Source organism: Plutella xylostella, chromosome 26 (assembly GCF_932276165.1).
Source record: "Plutella xylostella chromosome 26, ilPluXylo3.1, whole genome shotgun sequence".
Taxonomy (NCBI): Eukaryota; Metazoa; Arthropoda; class Insecta; order Lepidoptera; family Plutellidae; genus Plutella; species Plutella xylostella.
In genome coordinates, this window is record NC_064006.1 from 6,233,285 (window position 1) to 6,257,945 (window position 24,661).

At 41.6% G+C, this 24,661-nt stretch overlaps 1 protein-coding gene across 1 annotated transcript in view; it reads left to right on the plus strand.

The window, feature by feature from the left end:
• Positions 1–23,422, plus strand: part of LOC105391684 (DNA-directed RNA polymerase I subunit RPA2) — a 34,276-nt gene extending 10,854 nt beyond the window's left edge. Inside the window, exons 14-22 of the mRNA XM_048630518.1 lie at positions 3,151–3,346; positions 4,271–4,420; positions 6,985–7,049; positions 7,401–7,539; positions 8,623–8,829; positions 20,278–20,390; positions 21,193–21,332; positions 21,525–21,640; positions 23,170–23,422. Of these exons, the coding sequence (XP_048486475.1) occupies positions 3,151–3,346; positions 4,271–4,420; positions 6,985–7,049; positions 7,401–7,539; positions 8,623–8,829; positions 20,278–20,390; positions 21,193–21,332; positions 21,525–21,640; positions 23,170–23,367 (1,324 nt within the window). The 3' untranslated portion in view covers positions 23,368–23,422. The remainder of the gene's footprint in view (positions 1–3,150; positions 3,347–4,270; positions 4,421–6,984; positions 7,050–7,400; positions 7,540–8,622; positions 8,830–20,277; positions 20,391–21,192; positions 21,333–21,524; positions 21,641–23,169) is intronic.
• Positions 23,423–24,661: the final 1,239 nt, after the last annotated feature.

A 24,661-nucleotide genomic window follows, 5' to 3' on the forward strand; every position in this document is an offset into this window, starting at 1 on the left:
CCCCTTTTTTGTGAAGGATCGTGACTATAGCATTTTTCCACGCTTTTGGTGCTATTGCGTTTTTAAGCACTTCGTTGAAGAGTTTAGCTAGCATTCTCAGTAAGGGAAGTCCGCCAGCTAGAAGCATTTCCATATAGACTCCATCTTCACCACACGCTTTTCCTCGTTTCATTGATCCCAGGGCATAGTCTATTTCGGCTTCTGTAATCGGAGGTATGCCATCCTCGTCGAAGCGCTCACTTGGATCAGCTCTCGGGTCTGTAGCGTCTGGTGTTTTAGGTTCTGCTGCTTTAGATGTATATAGTTCCGCATAAAACTCTTCAACGATACGAAGAATTTGGTCACGATCGGTTACTTGGTTACCGCGACTGTCAGAGAGCTTATTTATTTCGGACCTGTTTCCACAGAGCTTTCTCTTAAAAACTTTGGGTCCTTTGTTGTCCTGGATGGTGTTTTTAATAACATTCACGTTATAAGCTCGTAGATCTGTTCTAACAGCTTTTCTGACAGTTTTATTCAGCTTTTGTAACTCTCTCAGGTCCACTGCTGTGTCACATTTCATTTCTCTTCTTCGAGACAGTAGAGCGAGCGTATCGGGTGTTAATTTTTCCTCCCTCGCTTTTCTCCCACCTAGATGTTTCTTGGTGGTTTCTGTTACGACACGGCAGATTGATTCGTTTAGTGAGTCCACGTCCTGGTTCTCTTCCTTTAATCCATCGAATCGGTTTTGGAGTTCTAGTTGGAATTCTTTTTGGAGGAACTTGTAGTCCGCCGCCTCATACTTAAGCGGTTTCCTCAGGAACATCTTCTCTCTTTCTTTGGACAGGTTATACCTGAACGTGGCTCTCACTAAACGATGGTCACTACCGGTCTTAAAGCGGCTGAGAACTGAAACATCGGTAATATTCGACTTGTTGGAGCAGACAATGTAGTCGATCTCGTTTTTTGTCCTGCCATCAGGACTAATCCAAGTCCATTTCCTCGAAGGTCGCTTTTTGAAGAAAGTATTCATAGCGTATAGCTGGTGTTGTTCGAGGAAATTTACAAGGGTTTGTCCTCTTGCATTCCGAGTTCCTAGTCCAAACTGCCCAACCGATGTCTCGTTTGCCAGAGGAGGTCCGACTTTGGCGTTAAAGTCACCCATGATAATTGTAAAGTGACATGGGTTTTCTAAATACGCTTTCTCTACTTCCTCGTAGAAGGTTTCGACTTCTTCATCGGGATGTTTCGAGGTGGGGGCGTACACTTGAATTACCTTCACCGCATATCTTGAATTCAAAGTCAGATTGACATAGCAAACCCGTGTTGAAACACTTGTTATGTTTTTGACTGCTGGAGATAGCTTTTTGTGTATAAGGAAACCCACACCCCCATACTTCGTGTCGTCATGTCCTCTATAGTAGAATAGGTGGCCATTCTGGAGTCTCACGAGATCTTCTCCTTTGCGCCGCACCTCGGACAATCCCAACACTTCCCAATTAATGTGGTCTAGCTCTTCACAGAGTTCATCCATCCTGTCATCAGTGCTCAAGGTCCTTGGGTTATATGTAGCCATATTCAATGTATGTTGGTAGCCGGATCTCTGCCGGAGATTATTAGTACCCTCTGCCCCGCCGGAACCGTGACCGCTACCGGAGTCCGGGATAGCGGGGCTGCCGGGGACTGAGGGCCGTGGTTTTTTGGGACTTTTCATGGGGGGAATTTTAGCCATAAAACGCCACGCTGGCCAGACGGCTTGGCGAGTTTTCCTGTCACGTTAGCCTATCATACCTGAAGCGCTAGGGAGTCGTGTATGATAGTTACCAGGAGGGACCACGTGGAGGTGTGAGCTCGGAATAGGATTTGATAGCAATATGGCTTGCACCTTATCACTATCAACTCCCTTTCCCCTCCCGGAACAGGTTTATATTTGCTCTAAAAAAGCTGCGTTCGGTATCGTCTCAGGATGCTGCTATGCTGGTGTATCACAGTTATGTCTGTTCAGCTTTAAGATACGGTATAGTACTATGGGGAAATTCTGTCGATGCACATAGAGCATTCATAGCTCAGAAAAAAAGCATACGTGCTGTCTGGGGTCTAAAGTGGATGGATTCGTGTAAGCCAATATTTCAAAAACAGAAACTTTTAACTTTACCCTGCATTTATATTTTTGAAATGTCAAAATTTGTGAAAAAACATATGGAACTGTTTGAGATGAATACTAATATTAATAAAAGAACCATGACTCACAAAACTTTAGCTGTTCCACGAACTAGATTGGTGCAGGTTGAGCGAAATTGTTACCATATGGCCATTACAATATTCAATTGTCTCCCAGAGAATTTTGTGTCATTGCCCTACGGTTTGTTCTGTTCGCGCCTGTATAAATGGTTAGCTGAAGAATGTTTTTATTCAGTTAAAGAGTTTTTGGCCTACAAGACAAATATAAAAAACAAAGTCAAATTTAACATTGTTTGAATTTTCTACTAACGTATATTGTGTATATTGTTATTGTGCATGTTACAAATATTATTATTTAACTTCACTATGTCACTTCTGCATAAATATTTGTTCACCTTTCAGGTAGATTAAGGTCTCGTGCTTATTATCATACTTCAAAAACTTTTATGTACCCTTAATCATGCAAATAAATACTTTTCATTTCATTTCATTTCATTTCATTTCATTTCATTATGCCGCTTTAGTATTGAAAGGTTTTGTCTTTCAAAGAAAAAGATTTTTTTTGACAGAGAGGGACAAAACAGTTTATTAGCTAAAACGGCATATTATAACGCTTCTATGAATACCTAGGGGGGTAAGTATACAATGCTGATATTATAATGGTCGATTGGTTCGATTATGAAGGCAGCAATTTCAATTTTTCAATGTCAAAACATCAAATTGTGTTTTGTTTGTGTTTGAATTGTATTGTAGTATGGTGGATTTGTACAGTGATGAATTTTGTTAACCTTATAAAAAAAATAATTCCCAATTTTACACCCATTTCCATATTTTTCATTTACCTGCGCGGATAATACTACAAGACAGCGCAACGGACAGTTGTTAAATAGTCAACTAATATTTATGTTTCTCGCACTACTAGACCAACCGAGTCAGGAACATATACTAGCTACAACACACCATTAAAAACCGTATCATTCTCCATTCCAGTAACATGTACCAATGCCAGATGGGCAAGCAAACGATGGGCACGCCCATCCACACGTGGGCCACCAACGCGGAGACCAAGCTGTACCGCCTGCACACGCCGGCCACGCCCTTGTTCCGACCGGCTCACTATGATCGAGTGGCTCTGGATGACTACCCCATGGGAACTAATGCCGTGGTGGCGGTGATTTCTTACACGGTAGGTGTTTGGTCAAAATTGGTTTAGCAGTTTAAAAGTTGCGGAATTTTAGTTACCGGTGTTTTTAATGATTCTAGAGCGGTTTTTGACTCATTTAATCAAAATCGGTTCAGCAGTTCCAAAGTCTTATAATGTAAGGTCCATACGTACAAAAGCGACTAAATTGAAAGCATCATAGACACATTTAATCAAAATCAACTTATATCCGTAAGACACTATTAGCACACCCATCCACACGTGGGCCACGAACGCGGAGACCAAGCTGTACCGCCTAGTATATAGGTATATGTATATTATATACATACATTACATAGACCAAGCTGTACCGCCTGCACACGCCGGCCACGCCCTTGTTCCGACCGGCTCACTATGATCGTGTGGCTCTGGATGACTATCCCATGGGCACTAATGCCGTGGTGGCGGTTATTTCTTACACGGTAGGTTTTGCATCAAAATTGGTTCAGTCAGTTATACCTGTCGCAATCGATGGATATTTCATGAAAACGAATGCTGTTGTCCTTATTTAAAACAAGATTAATCTTACATTGCTATATTTCATAATCATTCTTTTAACCTTTGGTACATGTGAGATTAATCAAACATGGCGCACGTTATACCATCTGATCTTGGTCTTCTTCAGACTATATCAACCCACTGTAACCTCTTGGCATCTTCTATGTTTTGCCATTTTTGGATCTATATTTATTTATTTAATTCTATCATAACCTAGTTTATTTCTTTAATTTATCAAAATAACAGCTACGCTACACCAAAGGTTAATTGATTTTTCAACAGTCAGACAAATATTACCTTGTTGAGAAGTAGAATTGTTATTGTCACTGTCTTATGCACAAACATTCTGGACCCCAGACTGTTATCTGACCTCAGCCGCGAATCATATTAATAACATAAAACTTGTTCCAGGGCTACGACATGGAAGACGCCATGATAATCAACAAGGCGGCGCATCAGCGAGGGTTTGCAGCCGGCTCCATCTACAAGTCTGAAGTGGTGGATCTGGAGAACCCTTCTTCGTATTTCTGTAGGGATCCCGCGGCCACGGACTTACATCAGGTATAGTGGGAATGACAGGAGTTGGTGAATCTAACTCTGTTCATACACGCACTGGTAGCTCACATAATGATTCGCCGAAGTGCAACGACCAATATGCCCAGTAAATACGAGTAAACTAGACAATGGACAGCCTATTGTAGCGTGGGACGCCCTTCAGCCCGCTACCGACGAGCTTAGACATGTAGTGGTTGCATGAGGAAGGCCGATGACAGAGTGTTGTGGCGGTCGTCTGCTCAAATACACTTATGAAAATGAAAATATCTTTATTGTAAGAAAGTAGGTACACATTATGTCCTAGCTCCCAAACTAGGATACCCTGTACTATGGGTAGCCAGGTTTTTTTACTCGGTAGGTACTTACAAACAGTTAGGTGCTTAATGTATATAAATTAATACTAACAATGTTACAATTTGTTATTGCCTACCTTTGGGTTTAATACTCATATATTTTTAGCATTAAAAATAAATACTTAACGTATTGATTGTGTGAAAGAAAAAGTATATAATTTAACGTGAAAGAAAGAAAGCCCAAAGAAAGGCCCATCAAAACAAGACCCTTGATACGGGAACACCCAAATATTCCGAAAAACTTTTTTCCGAATTTGATAACCCCTCATATGTAATTTACGAAATATTGCAATACCGATTTTTTAAAATACCGAATTATAATAATCACGAAGGTTATAATTTCGAATATTATTATCACGAATATTGTTATTACGATGGTTAAATATACGAATGTTAAAAAATACGATTACTTTAATTATACGAAAAATAAAATACCGATTTATTATAATCACGAAAAAGTCAAATCCCGATCGGAAATATGATAATTCATGATTTTGAAAAAAATAACATAAACGTCTTTAAAACTTTAGAATCAAAACCAAAAGATAGGTGCGACGACGAGCAAAGCGAGGAGGAGCGTGTTAGGTGCACATATCGAATATATATCGAATAGATATCGAAAAACAAAGCGGAGCGCAGTGAAGCGGAGCGAAGCGGAGGGGAGCGTTTAAAATATAGAGCAAAACAATTGCTAGGATTTTTATGGTGTTTAAACTTAAAAACCTTAGGACCTAAACCTAAAGATAGGTGCGACGACGAGCAAAGCGAGGAGGAGCGTGTTAGGTGCACATAGATATCGAAAAACAAAGCGGAGCGCAGCGAAGCGGAGCGGAGCGTTTAAAATATAGAGCAAAACAGTTGCTAGGATTTTTATGGTGTTTAAACTTAAAAACCTTAGGACCTAAACCTAAAGATAGATGCGACGACGAGCAAAGCGAGGAGGAACGTGTTAGGTGCACATAGATATCGAAAAACAAAGCGGGGCGCAGCGAAGCGGAGCGGAGCGTTTCACATAATATAGCTTAAAAAATATTGTTTTTATACGGATTATGCTGTTAATTAACCCACTTTTCATAATATATAACCATTTCTAATTAACTAAGAAACATTCGGGAATTTGTATTTTCGGAATATTAAAAGTTCAGGATTCGTAATTTTAACAATTCGATATAATAAAAAATCGTACTTTTGAAACATCGAAATAATAATATTCGGAAAATTTACTTTCGTCATTTTAATAAATATGTTGTTTGAAATTTCGTTTATAATGTATTCGTGATTTTCGTTATTCGGAAACTTAAAATTTGGGATTGTGAATTATTCGGAACTATGAAATTCGAAATTTAAAAAATCGTTATTTTCATATTCGTAAAAAAGTAATTCGGAATTATGTAGTGTACCCCCTTGATACCCATTACAGAATGTCGAAACAGATAGACTACAGTTATGTACATAGGATAGATAAGTAAGTGCAGACAATAGATACAATTATACACTGTAGGTATTCATTCTCATTCGGCACAAAATGTAAACAATCTCTGTGCGTCTTCTTAATCAAAAAAATATTCATCAAATAAACTACAGCCAAAATAAATGATTTAATTACGAAATCAATAATTTTCATTTCTCATTAGGTATGTTTTATTTTACACTTAACTTAGTTTAAATAAGTTTAAATAAAAAGACACTAACATACAGTGCCACAAACTTATCTGTTCCGGTGAGAGCTCACATAAATGTCTAATATTTCTTCATTCTATAAGATTTTAAGTTTGATCGTATTAATAGTTCGCTCTTGCGGTATTAATAAACCGATCTAATCTTTAACCATATACAATTCATTAGTAAGTATTGAGATATGGATCAATTTAGTTCACTCTCACCGGAACAGATAAGTTTGTCGCTGTATACTAAAAGTGTAACTATATAACATAATAAACGTGTACCTATGGTATAACCATTTCGTACGAAATACTTACATACATTTACCCATTTAAAATAAAAACTAAATTGAATTCGAGTAAGAACATGGAAAATAGTTACTACTCATGTATGATTTTCTATGATAAGGGCAATTTGAGATAGGTTTCCGCATAGTTCAATTCAAATCAAACCTAGACGTCCTTTTGTAGGTTGGTAAATAGTACCTAGATCCTAGCGTACGATCCTAGCGTGCGTACTTATGATTGCTAACATTGACAAATAATTTCATTCCAGTTCCTAGATGAAGATGGTTTGCCGCCAGTCGGAGCAGTACTAAAATTCGATGACCCATTCTACAGGTTAGTTCACTATATCTACATAACACTGATTGTATTGAGATTTTCATGGATGATAGGTATGATATTGGGTTATTAAGTTGCTGTGTAACCTTTATCATCAACCCATTTTATAATTTGAGTGCCCGGGTGCGTAGCAACCACACACTTTATAACATTCAAATAACTGTAGGCAGAAGAACTACCAGATGCCCAGACAACATTGGTAACAATTCTGAAGGCACAAATTTCAAATTCTAAAGATATATATGCTAAAGATATCATATCTTTAGAATCTCTACCATTGTTGAAACCGGTTGCCGTACTTATTAGGAGGTGTCTATCTAATAAAATAATTTATTTCCCATTCCACAGTTACTACGACGCAGACAAGAGCTCCTTCGTATTACACAAGTTCAAGTACAAGGAGGCGGCGGCGGTGGACTCGGTGCGGCAGTGCGGCGACTTCAGCGTCAGAGCCGGGAAGAAGGCCATCATCATGATGAGGATACAGGTATATCCAGGTGTAATTCTATTATGTAGGACCGCAGTGTAAAAGTTATGTATGTTATTTCACAATGGGGCTGCGTCCCGGAAAAGTTTGCATACACAATATTTGCGATCCTTTATGAATCATGAGGTTGTAGGTATCATTATCCTTATGAGCCTGTAATGAGTAAGATATCCATCTTTCTGGGAATTTATTTTCATATTTTTAGAGCCTACGGCTGCTACACGGGTTCATTATCGACGTTGATAACTCATTTAATGCTCGTTTCATCACAGTGGCGTATTTATGCCCAATCGCGATATAGTGACGGTTATCTACCTATGTCGATAATAGAAATAGAAATAGTTTATTTGCACGAAAAGTGGTAAAGTATAGGTGTTTAAAGAGTTTACATTACAATAAGGTTCCTCACAATTCACCTGTTAAGGCATGCAAAAATTTGTCACAAAGCTATACACTATAATTCATGTTAATTTTAATGTTAGGTATCTTAAACTAACATTATTTACATAATTAAAACTTCAGTAGGTGTATTAAAATTTACAGTTATTTACGATATTATAAATGTAAAAGTTAGTTATTCGATACAAATATGATTAAAGTTAAGGTACTCTTCGATGGAATAGAAACATAGATTCACAAGCCATTTATGCAATTTCTTTTTAAATATGATAAGGGGATGAGTCTTCAATGGCGCTGGTATAATTTATTATATATTTCATTCTGTAACAGCTGCGCTGGCAAAATGTTGTTCTACATGGGGGGTACACTATTTTGTTTGGATGACGAGAATTCTTTTTTATGTCATCATACCATGTGAACAAGGTTCTATGTTTGTGAGCAAAACACGCCATTTCGTAAATGTAGAGACTCGGCAGTGACAAAATATTCGAGTTTTGGAACAATGGTTTGCAAGTGTCTCTAGGGGCTGCATTGCAAATGGCCCATATACACCGTTTTTGTACAATAAAAACTCTATTGATGTCTGTGGCGTTTCCCCACAGTCGAAGCCTATGAAGCCGTGTAGCGGCAGCTGAACGATGACAACTATATTTACCGTTCATAACATTTTCTTTTTTCTTCCAGCGCAACCCATCAGTAGGCGACAAGTTCGCCTCCCGAGCCGGCCAAAAGGGCATATGCTCCCAACTGTGGCCCGCCGAAGACCTGCCCTTCACGGAGGCGGGGCTGGTGCCCGACGTGCTGTTCAACCCGCACGGCTTCCCGTCGCGCATGACCATCGCCATGATGCTCGAGTGCATGGCCGGCAAGAGCGCGCCGCTGCACGGACAGGTGAGCGTGGGGCACTATAGAGCGTGGGACACCCTCGCACGTATATGCTTCGCATAAGTATATATTCGCGTGGGGCACTATAGAGCGTGGGGCACACGATGCTGTGTGTGTGAGGAGCTCCCTTCACGGAGGCGGGGCTGGTGCCCGACGTGCTGTTCAACCCGCACGGCTTCCCGTCGCGCATGACCATCGCCATGATGCTCGAGTGCATGGCCGGCAAGAGCGCGCCGCTGCACGGACAGGTCAGAGAGAAAGCATTTTTAACCCCTGACTGAAAAAGAGAGTAAGTCTGCGGGTACAAAACTTGCGACGGGCGTAGCGACGGCGGTTACGTACACAATGCTATGTCTTTGATCTGGGTGATTCCCGTCAGCAAGCTAACATCTGACAGAAGATCGTGGCATACTGAGCAACTTTCAGTATGGGACCAACTAGAAAACCCAAGCGAAGCGAGGAATTAGCAATATAACTCAAACCATCATATAATTTATTTTAAAATTCAAGTCATTACAACACTGAAGTGTGTGGTGATGGTGATCAGGTTGGAAGGCGAGAAGTCAAGTCAAAGACATGCTTGATTGTTGGTGGTCGTTTATTGAATAACCAAAAACTGAATAAATATCTCCCCGAGAAAATATACTCTTTCCGGGCTGTAGTAGAAGTTGTGAGGTATACATACCCCACAATTCAATGCTACGCCTGCTGTAGATTTGGACACACCCAGGCTCAATGCCGTTCAAAACCAAGGTGCTTCAAGTGTGCTCAACCACACTTGGGTGAATCGTGCAATACTCCCCAACCAACTTGCCTTTACTGTTCTGGTAATCATCCCTCAACAGACAAGAATTGCCCTGAACAGTCAAGGCAAAAATCAATTAAAGTATTAATGTCGCAGGACAGCATCTCCTTTGCTGAGGCAGATGCTCGCTTACCCTCAAGCAAAAAGTCTTTTGCTGAAGTTGCTTCAACCAAACCAAATGGCCAGCCTCCCAACCGTTCCTACAAAAAAACTGTAGTCACACAACGCAGGCCTAGGTCCCCCCTTCGTCCTGGATACGACAAACTTGCCCATCAGGCCATCATCTCTTCTCCACCTTCTTCACTTCCTAATGGAAGTGCCCTGAGTGTAATCACTCCCAACGACAATTTGCTAGACCACCTCTTGTCTCTGGTTGTTAGTCTGCTGGCTAAATTCAGTGACACCTTACCGCCCAACGTTGCCCAAAAATTACAAGTTATCTCGTCCTTAATTCACAATGGCTCTGAACCCACCCCCAATGGCTGCAAACCCGATCCGGGTTCTTCAGTGGAATACGCAGAGCATTAGCAGCAAGAAAAACGAACTGCTCACATTAATTGATGACATCAAGCCCGCTGTCCTTGCCATCTCGGAGACATGGCTTGTGCCGGGGTCCCGTTTTCGGGTTTCTGGTTACTCATGTCTGCGGGATGACAGGAATGACGGGTATGCTGGGTGCGCTTTGCTAGTAAAGCGTTCCCTTACCTTTTCTTCTATCCCTATCCCCCCCCACGGGCAGGAGTTTAACGTCGTAGCTCTTAGGGCTATAGGCGTTACATTCGTGTCCGTCTACTTCCCTGATCCTCACCCTTCTCTTCTTCCTTCTTTTTACAATATAATTTCTTCTCTTCCACGGCCTCTCCTGATCATGGGGGACTTTAACGCCCACCACTCCTCTTGGGGCTCTTATCGTACTGACTCATTTGCTGTCGCCCTCTTAGACGTGCTTGATACCTTAGATGTTTGCATTTTAAATGACGGGTCTCCAACCCGTCGAGTCCATCCTCATCAAAACCCTAAAAGTGCAGTGGATCTATCCTTCTGCTCTCTTCTCTCATCATCTATATTCTGGAGGGTCCTTCCAAATACTTTTGGAAGTGATCATTTTCCCATTGCAATCACCATACCCAACAAGACCAGCATTCTCACTGACAGATGTGCCTTTCCAAGGTATATGGTTGGTGAGAAAGACTGGTCCAACTTTATCTTATCAATAGAAGATAAACTTAGCCTGATCCAGCCCTGTTCTAGAGATAATTTCCTTGCGAACTATGAAATGTTTGAGAGAGCATTAACATCATCTGCAAAAAACAAAAAAACCCGCAAATGCCAAAGAGTCTCACCGCCTTGGTGGGACTCCGACTGTACCACGGCCATTGACGAACGCAATAATGCAGAGGGTGTTTATCTCTCAAACATGAACATGGACAATTTTATTAATTATAAACGCATAGCGGCTCGCACTAAAAGGCTTCTTAAAAAAAAGAAGAAGCAGGGCTGGTTCAGGTTTTGTGAACGTCTCTCCCCCAGATCCCCCCCTTCCTTAGTGTGGAGATATATCCGACGTTTCCGCGGATCTCGGAACGTTGAGGATATTACATGTAACGATCCCTCTATATGGCTCGAAGGGTTCAGTGATAAGCTGGCCCCTCCATATGTCCCACACTATGATTCTTTTCCTCCACCCCCGTCTATTATACAATCTTCAGACAGACTGGATTCACCATTCTCCATGGATGAACTTCAATCTGCTCTATCAGGTCTATCCGATTCATCTCCAGGTATTGATGGCATCCCGTATTCCTTTCTTTCAAAATCAAGCCTAAGGATCAAGCGGGTCTACTTGGAGCTGATAAATTACTTCCTTGAGTATTGAGTTACTCCTAGCTCATGGAGTAAGCAGATAGTCGTACCTATATTGAAATCTGGCAAAGACCCTCGTGATCCAAACTCCCGACGACCGATCGCCCTATCCTCCTCCTTGGCTAAAGTTTTAGAACATTTAATAAAGTGCAGGCTTGAATGGCTAGTCGAGAACAAAGGCATCTTAGCCAAAACCCAGTTTGGGTTCAGAAAAGGCATGAGCACTTTGGACAGCCTCGCGATTCTTACTACTGACATCCAAATAGCCTTTAAGAGGAAAGAATACCTGGTGGGTGTCTTTCTTGATGTAGCATCTGCTTACGACAATGTACTTCTTCCTGTGCTCAGGCAGAAAATGCGCCAGCTGAGTATTCCAGTGAAGCTTACCCATCTGGTTTGCAGTCTATTGATGGAGAGATCCATTTTTATTAAATCACCTACATGTTCCGTAGACCATCCCAAATTTGTTTGGAAAGGCCTCCCCCAGGGTTCAGTCTTGAGCCCTCTCCTGTACAGCCTCTACACGTATGATCTTGAACGGTCCGTTGACTGCTTTTGCGATATTCTACAATATGCTGACGACCTAGCACTCTACTATGCTTCCTCTTCATTAGCAGAGACCAATGTCCAGCTGAATCTGGCCTTAAGATACCTCTCGGACTGGCTGACTCGACATGGCTTATCCTTATCCACCCAAAAATGTACAGCAGTCGTATTTACCAAAAAGCGTACCACCCCAGACGTGGACATCGTTATTGGAGAAGATACAATTGCTGTATCAAGTGAAGTAAAATTCTTAGGCGTGATATTGGACTCCAGGTTATCAGGTACCCATCACATGAGCTATGTGGCTCGGAAGTGTGAGAGGGGTGTCAACGTCCTCAGATCACTGTCGGGTGTTTGGTGGGGTTCTCACCCGTACTCACAGAAACTGCTCTATAATGCTATAGTCCGGAGCCATTTCGACTACGCTGCCTTCATAATAGATCCGTGCAATAAAGCAGCTCTGGAAAAAATAGACAAAGTGCAGTATAAGTGCCTTCGCATAGTTTCGGGAGCGATGAAATCCTCCCCCACTAATGCCCTCCAGGTTGAGTGCGTTGACCCTCCTCTCTCACTTCGGAGGCAATACTTATGTGATCGATTTTTCTTCCGAATTTGGCAATCGACCTCCCACCCTTTATTGGCCAAACTTGATACCCTTAATCGCCTATGTAATACTCAAGAAACCCATGGACTTTCCTATCTACTAAAAACTTATATCTTTTCTGCTAACCTCCCACACCCTACATCAAAATTTAATATTAACCCTCTGTTTGATGTTCCTTACGACGCCTTAGTTTTTCAGCCCAATGTAGTCATGGATTTAGGTATCCGTAAAGACTCTCCTGCCGCTGAAAAAGCTCTAAGTGCGAAACTCAATTCAGAGTGGCCAGGCTGGCTCCCCATTTTCACTGACGCTTCCAAACTCTCTGAAAACAGCAACGTGGGTTTGGCCGTATGGCTGCCCAAGTACAAAGTTGCACTCAGTTTTAAGCGTCCCCCTGAATCCTCGGTCTTCACGGGCGAGGCAACAGCTATTCTCGAGGCGCTTCTGTACGCTGAGTCACACAAACTTAACAAATCTATTATCCTTTCTGATTCGGCCAGTTCCTTACTAGCAATTATTTCCTTTCCCTTTAAATCCAAATGCAAATTTCCTATCATTTTAAAAATTAGAGAAACCCTATTCCGGTGCATGACTCAGGATATTGAAGTAGCTATCGCTTGGATACCTGGGCACAGTGGTATCATTGGTAATGAGTGTGCAGATTCCTTTGCTAAGGATGCCGTTGGCTTGGGCCTGGATACTCATTACCAAAATTTTGCCCACGACCTTGCCTCGCTCGCAGGATCGAGGCTGGACAGATCCTGGAATGTGTCTTGGGACACTTCCAGGAACATCAAAGGTAAGTTCTACTCCCGTATACAACCTCATATTCCCAAAAAGCCATGGTTTTTTAGAGCCAAACAATTAGATAAAACCACCACTTCAACTATTTGTAGACTGCGTCTGGGCCACGCGTGCACCCCGGTGCATTTGGCTAGGATTCGGGTCCGTGATAGCTCTGTCTGCGACTGCGGTGCCAGTGAAGGAACTGTTGATCATCTCTTCTTCGAATGTCCCAATCTTCAATCTTCTTTATATGATATCCTCCCTCCCACTATCCCCAAACCTGTAAATACTAACTATCTTCTAACCCTTGTACATACTCCCCTTGTTAATATACTGTACAAATTCCTTAAGACTAACAATATTAAACTGTAAATGTGTTTGTACATATATACTAACAAATCTAACCTTTACTTGTGATGTCTTTTTGTACATATATTGTGTTTGTCTGGTTGTTTCAGGTTTTAACTGTACATATAGTCTAAAATAACCGAAACGACTGCTTTTCAATACCGCGAGCATTGGTCACGTGACTCTGGCCCAGTTAGCCGTGTTAGTCACACACGGCAAAGAGCCATTCATCCAAAATTGAATTAAAAAACTGAATAAAAGTACTACAAGTATAACTTACTGACCTCAGTCAGTGCTTACATAACGTGACGGACATTACACGTGCAACCTAATAAAGGCATATTGCTATGTCGCAACACTACATCTCCCCCGAAAAGATAAGGGTACACACCCTTCCTTAAGAAAAAAAAATGTTTACACATAATCAACATAAACATAAAACAATAATAAAAAAATTTATACTAAACAAGCTGTAACTGTAAACAACTCTTAAACTAATCATAAAACAATTTCGTATTATTCTTATGAACTAATATTTCTTTATTTTTCTTAGATATTAAAACATTAGGAGACATATCCTTTAACACTTTATAAGGTCCTTCATACACATTATCAAGCTTATTACCTACTTGGTTCTTTAACAATATTAAATCACCTGTATTATATTTCACACTATTACAATTCTTATCGTATAGACACTTTCTACTAATTTTACTCTGTAACAAATTCGGCATAGCGTCTGCTTGTGCTTTTTGCAATCTGTATTTCAGCTCTTTGGGATAATCGTCATGATTATAGAGAGGATCGATTCCCTTTGATAAATTACTTGGTAAATTACACATTTTGCCAAATACAAGTTCGTATGGAGTGTATTTCGTCTCTGAGTGAACGCTTGTGTTAAAAGAAAAACACCAGAATGGAACCCAGTCACTCCAATCGGCTTTATTATTTTCGCACTGTATTCGTAAATACGCGCCTAAATGTTTGTGCGTATTTTCTATAGCACCTAAGGTCTCGTGGTGGTATGCGGTAGAAATATGTTTTTCGATACCTAATAATCTACACGTTTCAACCATTATGGATGACGTAAATTCGGTTCCTCTATCCGAAATGACGGTTTTTGGCACTCCGTAACGAAGGACAAAGTTTGTGACGAACGCTTTCGTCACCGTCTCCGTATCCTTACGAGGCAAAGGATAAGCTTCTACGTATTTACTTAAATCGCACTGTAAAGTGAGAATATACTTATTATCATAATTATCTACATCTAATGGACCCATAATATCTAAACTAATTCTTTCGAAAGCCGTACTGGCTGTAGAAGTTATTGTCATAGGCTCTTTAGTATGCCTGTTCGTGTGCTTTTGAATCTGACAACTTTTACATTTCTTTACAAAGTTAATGACGTCATTTGTTATTCCTGGCCAAAAATAATATTTTTTAATATTATTTATCATGCGGTTTATACCTGCATGTCCACTAGTGGGTAAAATATGAAAATCATTTAATATAGTTATTATTTCATCTTTATCAGTTATTCTTGTAACTTCTTTTGTAATAAGAAACTTTAGCGACGTGGTTTTATACCTATCTATACTGCGCAGTAAACTTTGTATATTTTTATCGACACTTCTTTATAATGAGTAAGTCGTTAATATTTAACTGTTTGCATAACTTTTCTAAATCCCTCACTAACACTTCTTGAGTAGATAATGATCGGGTATTAAGAAATATCGCTGATTGCGATGGAACGTACGTGCAATAACTAGCGTCGCTTACAATATTATTTGACTGTCTAAGACATTTATTATTATAATTGTCTGAAAATCTCAACTCAATAATATCTTTAGGCCGTTTGAGTACTTCAACTGCTGTAGGTTGATCAGGCCTACGGGCGGTCGAAGACTCGGTCGGTCGGTCTGTGTTAATTTCCTTAAGGTCTATCTTTTTCTTTTGAGCTCTAGTTAGTACTGAAACTACTTGCTCGTGCATTTCCTTTAAATCTTTCGACGTAACCGGGAGACGACTTAACGCATCTGCAGCTGCATTATGTCGGCCTGGCACGTATTCTACCTCAAAATCGTATTCTTCTAAATATAAACGGAACTTTGTTAATCGACTAGATGGGTCGTTTAATCCGAATAGATAAACAAGGGGCCTATGGTCAGTAAATATTTTGAATTTTCGGCCATATAAATAAGGTCGAAAATGGCGTACAGCCCAAACGATGGCTAATAACTCTAACTCAATAACTGGGTATCTGGTCTCAGCTGGTTTAAGGCTTCGACTTGCATACGCTATGACTTTACCATTGCTGTTGGACAAAATTCCACCTAGGCCTAATTTGGATGCATCGGTTTGTAACCTGAAAATATTATTTTCTGAAAAGTCTGGGTAATCCAAGACTGGAGGGTTGGTGAGGGCTAATTTTAAATCCTGGAATGCAGTTTCACACTCGCTATTCCACTCAAAATTGACACCTTTTTTACACAAAGCATGTAACGGATATACTATATCAGCAAATCGCGGAATAAATCGTCGGTAATAATTAGTCTTGGGTAGTGACGCGTGACCTCGATTTTGCTTGGGTCGGGAAAAATACCTTCTGATGTTATTTTATGCCCTAAATAAACTATCTCTTTCCTCAAAAATTCGCATTTCATGGGGTTAAGTTTTAAGTTAACTTCCCTTAATCGGTTAAAAACACACATAAGATTTTTATTATGGTGTTCCATAGATTTTCCTATTACGACACAATCATCTAAGTAAATAAAACATTTTTCAAAGTTAAGGCCTGCCATTGCTATGGTCATGAGCCTGGAGAACACACTGGCACTGGTCTTGAGAGGGACAGCGTTTTATCTGATACTGTTTTCCTGCTGTGAATGCTGTGCATTTGCGTGAATTTCTGTCTAAAGAAAGTTGATACATCTTATTTAAGCTAAATGATGTATATTTACGCGATTTTGGATCTAAAGACAATTGATAATAAGATTGAGAAAGGTCTAACTTGGAAAAATAAATACTTCCGGACAATGAGTCAAGTATTTCGGTGATATTTGGAAGTGGAAATTTGTCATCCTGTATTTTATTATTTCGCTGTCGATAATCGATGACTAATCTCCATTTTTTCTCGTTTGATTTATCAGCTTTTTTTGGGACTAACAGAACTGGACTTGACCACTCTGACACGGTCTCCTCTATGATGTCGTTTTTCAGCATCTCTTGGATTTGTTTCTCAATTTCTCCTTTCAAAGCTTGGGGAACTCTATAAGGTTTTACATAAGCGGGACTAACGTTTTCTTTTAAAATTATATTATGTTGCATTAGATTTGTGACTGATAATTTATCGCCTGGTAAGTGGAAAACATCGGCGTGTCAAATAAATTTTTGACGCGGCTGACTGATTTATTTTCGTCATTAAACTGGCAAATATCAAAATTATTGATTGATTGCATTGGGACATTATATAAATTAATATCGACTTCCTTTTCGGTCGTATTTAAAATTCTTATGGGAATGCTACCATTGCAAGGTTTTGAAATCATTCCGGCAATAAAAACACCTTCCTTTATTTCCTGTGCTAATATGACAGTATCGTCAGTAGAGCTACAAGGAATATATTTAATTATCTCGCAACGCGGCGGTATCACGTGAATATATTCACTCAGGCTATTGCCTATTTTTATGCACACGGTTTTGTCATTTGAAAATAACTTTAAAGACGATGTGTTATAGTCTATAATTGCGTTGAATCGTCTAAAAAAAATCTCTCCTAATATTCCATTTGCTGAGCATGACATGTTCTTAAAAACATAAAACTTCTCTCTAAAAGTAACATTATCATACATTAAATCTAAATAAATGTATCCTTCGGAATACAATTGACCACTAACACCTTTAATCGTAATTTTATCATAGTATAATTCATTAATTAAGTCAATGTGCTGACTTAACCACTCGTATTTTAATACGCAAAGGCTTGCACCACTATCTACTAATAAACTTATTTTCTTATTTATACCTAAGTTGCTTACGCTGAGAGACACGACGCTACTCATATTATAATTTAAAATAAAGTGCTCATTCATTGAAGGCACGAAAAAACTCGCTATTCGGTGCAACTTGAGTGCGCTCCGGTGTGTCCGTTGAAGTGCGCTGCGCTTGCATTACATTCGCGCTATTTTGCATGTGATGTCCTCTTCGTCGTATCCGACAACAGCGACTCTTGCTACATTTTGCATGTACCGAGGTGTCGAACCTCGATAGCGGCCTCGCGTGGCGCCTCTGGTAGGCTTACCACGACCATGGTTTTGTGAAAATGATGCATACGATGAGCCATTATTATTATTGTACTGTGGCTTGTTATCGCGACCAGTATTCGAATACCGATTCGAACTAAAATAAACTCTCGAGCGTCCTCTATCAGGGGCCGTCCATTAATCACGTGAGGCTCAAAGGGGGGGGGGAGGGGGTACTGAAAACCTCACGAAACATCACGACGGGGGAGGGGGGGTTCTCGTTAGACATCACGTGTATTAATTTTTTGTCAAAAATTAGGTATTTCTGAAAATTTTAACGATTTGTAGTATGACCTATATTTTTTCTAGTCAAAAATTGCCTTTACATAGACTTCTAAAAAAATACACGTGATCCAGGGGGGGAGGGGGGGGTTGGTCCCAAACCTCACCAAATATCACCAGGGGGAGGGGGGGGGTCAAAAAATGAGAAAAACGACCTCACGTGATTAATGGACGGCCCCTTATGCGCGTAGTCTCTATTTTTGCCTAATTTTCATTACGGGCTGTTCATCGGTGGGCGATAAAGAATTCTCGTCGATCGCGGTTCTAATGGCCTCTGGAAGAGAGTCGAACGTTCGCGCGGCTATGATAGTACTCAAACGCTGATTAGACAAACCATCTGCAAAACGTTTAATCGCGATTTTTTCATTTAATTGACGTAATATATCATATTTCTTATCGTCTCCGTCGGCTTGAGCTATTGTAAGGTTTACAAACAATTGTTCTAAATCGGCACCAAACTTCTCGATGGATCTACGTCCTTGTTTTATTTCATGAAGTTGTGATTGGATTGCGACTGCAGATTTTTTCTGAATTAAATGAGTTCTCATGTCGTTAATTAAACTCTCTACTGTCGCGTATTTTGATTTTAATCTTAATTTAGCGCTCGCGGAAAGTCTCGTTTTAAGTACGAACTCTATTAATTGTTTATGCGCGTTGTCATCAATCATAGAACTGTAAAGTTGTATAGAATCTATTAATTGAGAAGTGATTTGCTCCTGGCCGGTCATTACGGGCAACAGGGCTATCGCTGTTTTTATATCGAAGTTATCCGCCATTTTTAAACTATCTGCACCGTCCTGAGAATCGTCGAGTGTCTTATTCTTTTCTACCGTAAACACTAAACTTAAAATAAACCTGTAAATAAAATGGATATTTTCAATGTACTTATTAATTACTTGGACTGTCTCTCCTATTAACTCAGAGTTCTCTATTTTTATTTTTATTTCAGACGAAATAGGCTCCAAACGACTGTACACTATTTGGGCTTCTTTAAATTTATTTTGAGCTGTTTGAGAGTTTTGTCTTCTAATTGGACCAATCTTAACAAGGTACTCTCTAATGTTAACTAGGTAATTTCTCATATACAATTTCAAGCTCTGTTAAGGACATTACAAATTAATTAACTAATTGACACTGAATGGAAAAGGTCTTGGCATAACTTTAGGCACGGGCTTACTTTTACATATTATGATGTTGAAGACGGCTCCACGTGGCATCGGGCGGCGGCGGCGGGTCGGCACGTGGCGTGGGGCTGAAGCGGGGGGCGGCGGCGGCGGAGGCTCGACGCTCTGCTGCTGGGTGGGCCGGGCTATACCCTGGACTCCGTGTGGGCCGGGCTATACCCTGGACTCCTCTTGATGTGTAATTTCATGATTTTCTTCTTTATGTGACTGCTGACTTGGTTAGGATTCTTCTTAATTGGTTTTATATTGACTGTTCTTCATTATTTCACACGTTGATATTTTTCTTAAGTATATTGGAATTTTCTTCTGGATACGTTGCTGGTTTCATGATTTGGTCGCTGGGGTCATCTTGTTCATTTTGGTAGCCGAAGTCTTCTTGAATAATTAGCTGCTGGTCTTCATTTTAGTGCAGGTCGCCGGGTCTTCATTGGTTTATTTTCTGATAGGCAGCGGGGTCTTCTTTGGGTTCTTACTGCAGGGTCGCCATGAAGTGTGTGGTGATGGTGATCAGGTTGGAAGGCGAGAAGTCAAGTCAAAGACATGCTTGATTGTTGGTGGTCGTTTATTGAATAACCAAAAACTGAATAAAAGTACTACAAGTATAACTTACTGACTAAGCATAACGTGACGGACATTACACGTGCAACCTAATAAAGGCATATTGCTATGTCGCAATACTACAACGCATACTATCATTCAAGAAAATGTACCTGAAACCTGAAAATCTCATTCCAGGTGCACGACGCAACCCCGTTCCGCTTCAACGAGCAGGACACGGCCGTGGACCACTTCGGGCGGCTGCTGGAGGCCGGCGGGTACAACTACTACGGCACTGAGCGCATGTACAGGTTCGTACTGGCATGTACAGTCGATACTAGTGTGTACAGGTGGGTTACACTTCGGGCGCCTGCTGGAGGCCGGCGGGTACAACTACTACGGCACTGAGCGCATGTACAGGTGGGTCCGTACTGGCGTGTACAGGTGGTACTGGCATGTACAGGTGGGTTACACTTCGGGCGCCTGCTGGAGGCCAGCGGGTACAACTACTACGGCACCGAGCGCATGTACAGGTGGGTCCGTACTGGCGTGTACAGGTGGTACTAGTGTGTACAGGTGACACGGCCGTGGACCACTTCGGACGCTTGTTAGAGGCCGGCGGGTACAACTACTACGGCACCGAGCGCATGTACAGGTTCGTACTGGCGTGTACAGTTGATACTGGCATGTACAGGTGGGTTACACTTCGGCCGCCTGCTGGAGGCCGGCGGGTACAACTACTACGGCACCGAGCGCATGTACAGGTGGGTCGATATTTACATTTACAGGTAGGATGAGGGGCTATATATCTGTATAATAAAATGTGTTTCCTCATCAGCAGCAAACAAGCTTCAGGCTTGTACTTTAGAGAACAGCTGATCTCAAAATAATGTATTGCTACGCGGTGTGCGCAAACTTCTTAATCTTCTGTATTCTTCTCATGTGCTAGCTGCTTTCCGCAATATTTTCCGTTTCTGGTAAACTATTTTTTTTTTTCATAAAGAAAAGCTAAGGCGGAGGCTAATTACACAGCTATTTGTGTGAACCAGAGATATGGTGGTTTACTTGTCTAAGGTGTGAACACTGTATTTATTTATCATTTTGCGTTCCCAGTGGAGCGGATGGCCGAGAAATGGTGGCTGATATCTTCTTCGGTGTGATCCACTACCAGCGACTCAGACACATGGTGTCGGACAAATGGCAGGTGCGGACCACGGGGGCTGTTGATGCACTGACGAGACAGCCTGTTAAAGGTATGTACCCGTTTTTAGGTGTGGTTAAGAGTAAGCGCCTAGCTTTCGGGATCGTACGCAACGGACGCATCGCATTCAGTATTGTTTGTATAGAAATTCACACAAGTACGTCCACGTCCACCTTTGAATTTGAAATTCTTCATTGTTTACCTTTACTTTGTTAGTATTTAGTATCTGTGTGTTTGCCCGCAGGTCGTCGTCGCGGCGGCGGCGTGCGTCTCGGCGAGATGGAGCGGGACGCGCTCATCTCGCACGGCGCGTCGTTTGTACTCCAGGACCGCCTGCTGCACTGCTCCGACAAGACCGAGGTCAGTGTGCAGTGTCCCTAACACAATGTAGGCTGCACTGCTCCGACAAGACCGAGGTCAGTGTGCAGTGTCCCTAACACAATGTAGGCTGCACTGCGCCGACAAGACCGAGGTCAGTGTGCAGTGTCCCTAACACAATGTAGGCTGCACTGCTCCGACAAGACCGAGGTCAGTGTGCAGTGTCCCTAACACAATGTAGGCTGCACTGCTCCGACAAGACCGAGGTCAGTGTGCAGTGTCCCTAACACAATGTAGGCTGCACTGCTCCGACAAGACCGAGGTCAGTGTGCAGTGTCCCTAACACAATGTAGGCTGCACTGCTCCGACAAGACCGAGGTCAGTGTGCAGTGTCCCTAACACAATGTAGGCTGCACTGCTCCGACAAGACCGAGGTCAGTGTGCAGTGTCCATAACACAATGTAGGCTGCACTGCTCCGACAAGACCGAGGTCAGTGTGCAGTGTCCCTAACACAATATAACCTAACCTAACACAATGTAGGCTAGGGGGGCGTCTGGGAGAGATGGAGTGAGACGACAAGACCGAGGTCAGTGTGCAATGTCCCTAACATGTATGAGGAGACTTATGAATGTAGAGGAAGCGAAAGAAATATGTCAGGATCGTGGCACGTGGAGGATAGGACCTTAGTATCTGCCTACCGCTCTGGGAGACAGGCGTGGGCATATGTATGTATGTACACAATGTAGGCTAGGGGGTCACTCTAGCACTAACCTAACCGAGGCGGCGCGTCGTTCGTACTGCAGGACCGCCTGCTGCACTGCTCCGACAAGACCGAGGTCAGTGCGCAGGGTGCCTAACACGTGGGTCCCGGTTGCTGTTTCGGCAGCAGTCGTTAAGCCTAGTCAGAGGCCTTCGGGCAGCTTGATGACATCTGACAGTCGGGTTGCCCACTTACCCGACAACTCTCTCAGTCTCAGTACAAGCAATCCGCACTAGGCCAGCGTGGTGGACTAGGCCTGAACCCTTCCTTCATTAGAAAGAGACCTATGCCCCAGCAGATGATGATACCTAACACAATGTATCCTAAACAACTTTTGAACGGCGCAGCCAATTTTAATATAATAAGTATAGCCAAGAAAACACGGGGCAACATTCCATATGTCCCTAAAAAAACAAAATGAAAATCGATTGAGTCATTTGCGAGCTACGCTACCACAGACAGACACCCAGATGCACAGACACGTTTTAAACTTATGACCGACCTCTTTTTAGACCCAACAACTAGCGGTGGTTGGTGCTATGCCGAAGGTCCAGGGTTAGATATTTGTACTCAGCTCTTGGGTATTAAAATACTGCATGTATTGTATCTATCTATGTAAAATGTCTTTAAATAATTGTTTTTTCCATCATCACGACCCATTACGTCCCCACTGCTGGGGCAAGGGTCTCCTTCTAATGAAGGAAGGGTGTAGGCCTAGTCCACCACGCTGGCCAAGTGCGGGTTGGTGGACAGTGCGGGTTGGTGGATAATTTTCCGTCCATGTTTAATAACAAAGTCTCCCCTCCCCAGGCGACAATCTGCACCTCCTGTGGCTCGCTGCTCGGGCCTCTGATCTCGTGCAGCGCGGGCGCGTGTCGCCTGTGCGGCGCGGCGGCGGCGCGGCAGCTCGCCATCCCCTACATATTCAAGTTCTTCGTCACGCAACTGGCCGCCGTGAACATCAATGTGCGGATACACTGCGAGGGGCAGGCCGCTATTACTGCTTGAGTGTGCGCCGCTTTTTGGAGGTCGTTTGTAAAAGGAAGCCTGTGGTTGTAAAGAATTTTAATGTGGATAGTGCGCTATAAATGTAAGCTCAGTTGTTTCAAGACGTAAAAATGTCGTTGTTGGAATATTAGGCAGAATGAAGTCAATACCCTCTTGTAAATATAATAACTGTGTTATTATTAGTAGATACCTACTTAATAAGGAATTCGTACAATAAAGTGAATCATAATTGTAATAAGTTTGTATTGAATTAAATACCCAATCCTACATTACATAATAATTTGAAATACGTAGCGCCGATAAAGAAACAAATCAAAAATGGCGGTGCTCAACCACTCCCTTTGCGCTTTACTTATCTGCCAAATAGCCCTGATCTGTCATTTCATAACGTGACAATAATTATAGATTAGTTTATTTGTCAATTCATTGTAATCCTACAATCTGCACCTCCTGTGGCTCGCTCCTCGGGCCTCTGATCTCGAGCAGCGCGGGCGCGTGTCGCCTGTGCGGCGCGGCGGCGGCGCGGCAGCTCGCCATCCCCTACATATTCAAGTTCTTCGTCACGCAACTGGCCGCCGTGAACATCAATGTTCGGATACACTGCGAGGGACAGGCCGCTATTACTGCTTGAGTATGCGCCGCTTTTTGGAGGGTCGTTTGTAGAAGGAAGCCTGTGGTTGTAAAGAAATGTAACTACGATACATAAATGAAATGCACGGCATGCAATGATAAAGAAACAAACCTAAAATGGCGGTACTAAATCACTCCATCTGCTTATGTGAACATAAATTAAAGGTGTTGTAGAATACTTTATTAGTGGATGGAATGCTCAACTTGATGAGTGAGTGAATTTTGGTGACCGATACCTTAATCTATGAGGCATAACAAAGCGATATAAAATCTGTAGGTATACCTATTGGATACTTGTACTATGATATTGTTATGTAAAAATGGTTGGTGAATAGAGACCAAAGTACATTGCATTTGATCCATTTAAAAAGAAGTGATTCTATTAGCACAATGTAAATATGATGTCTTGTTATTGTGGATAAATTATAAATTACGTACTTCATAATATTTTTAAAATTAATCAATCATAATTTCATTTGTGCATCCTACCTTTCCGACTATCTACGTAATATTCCTGATTTTGATACGATGTGAACTAGGTAGAGTATTTTCTTTTGTAAAAATTTGCATTTTGCCGGGTTGAGTTTTAAATTAACTTTACGTAATCTGCTGAATATATCCAATAATTGTTTATTATGAATTGCCAAATTTCGACCAAAAACAC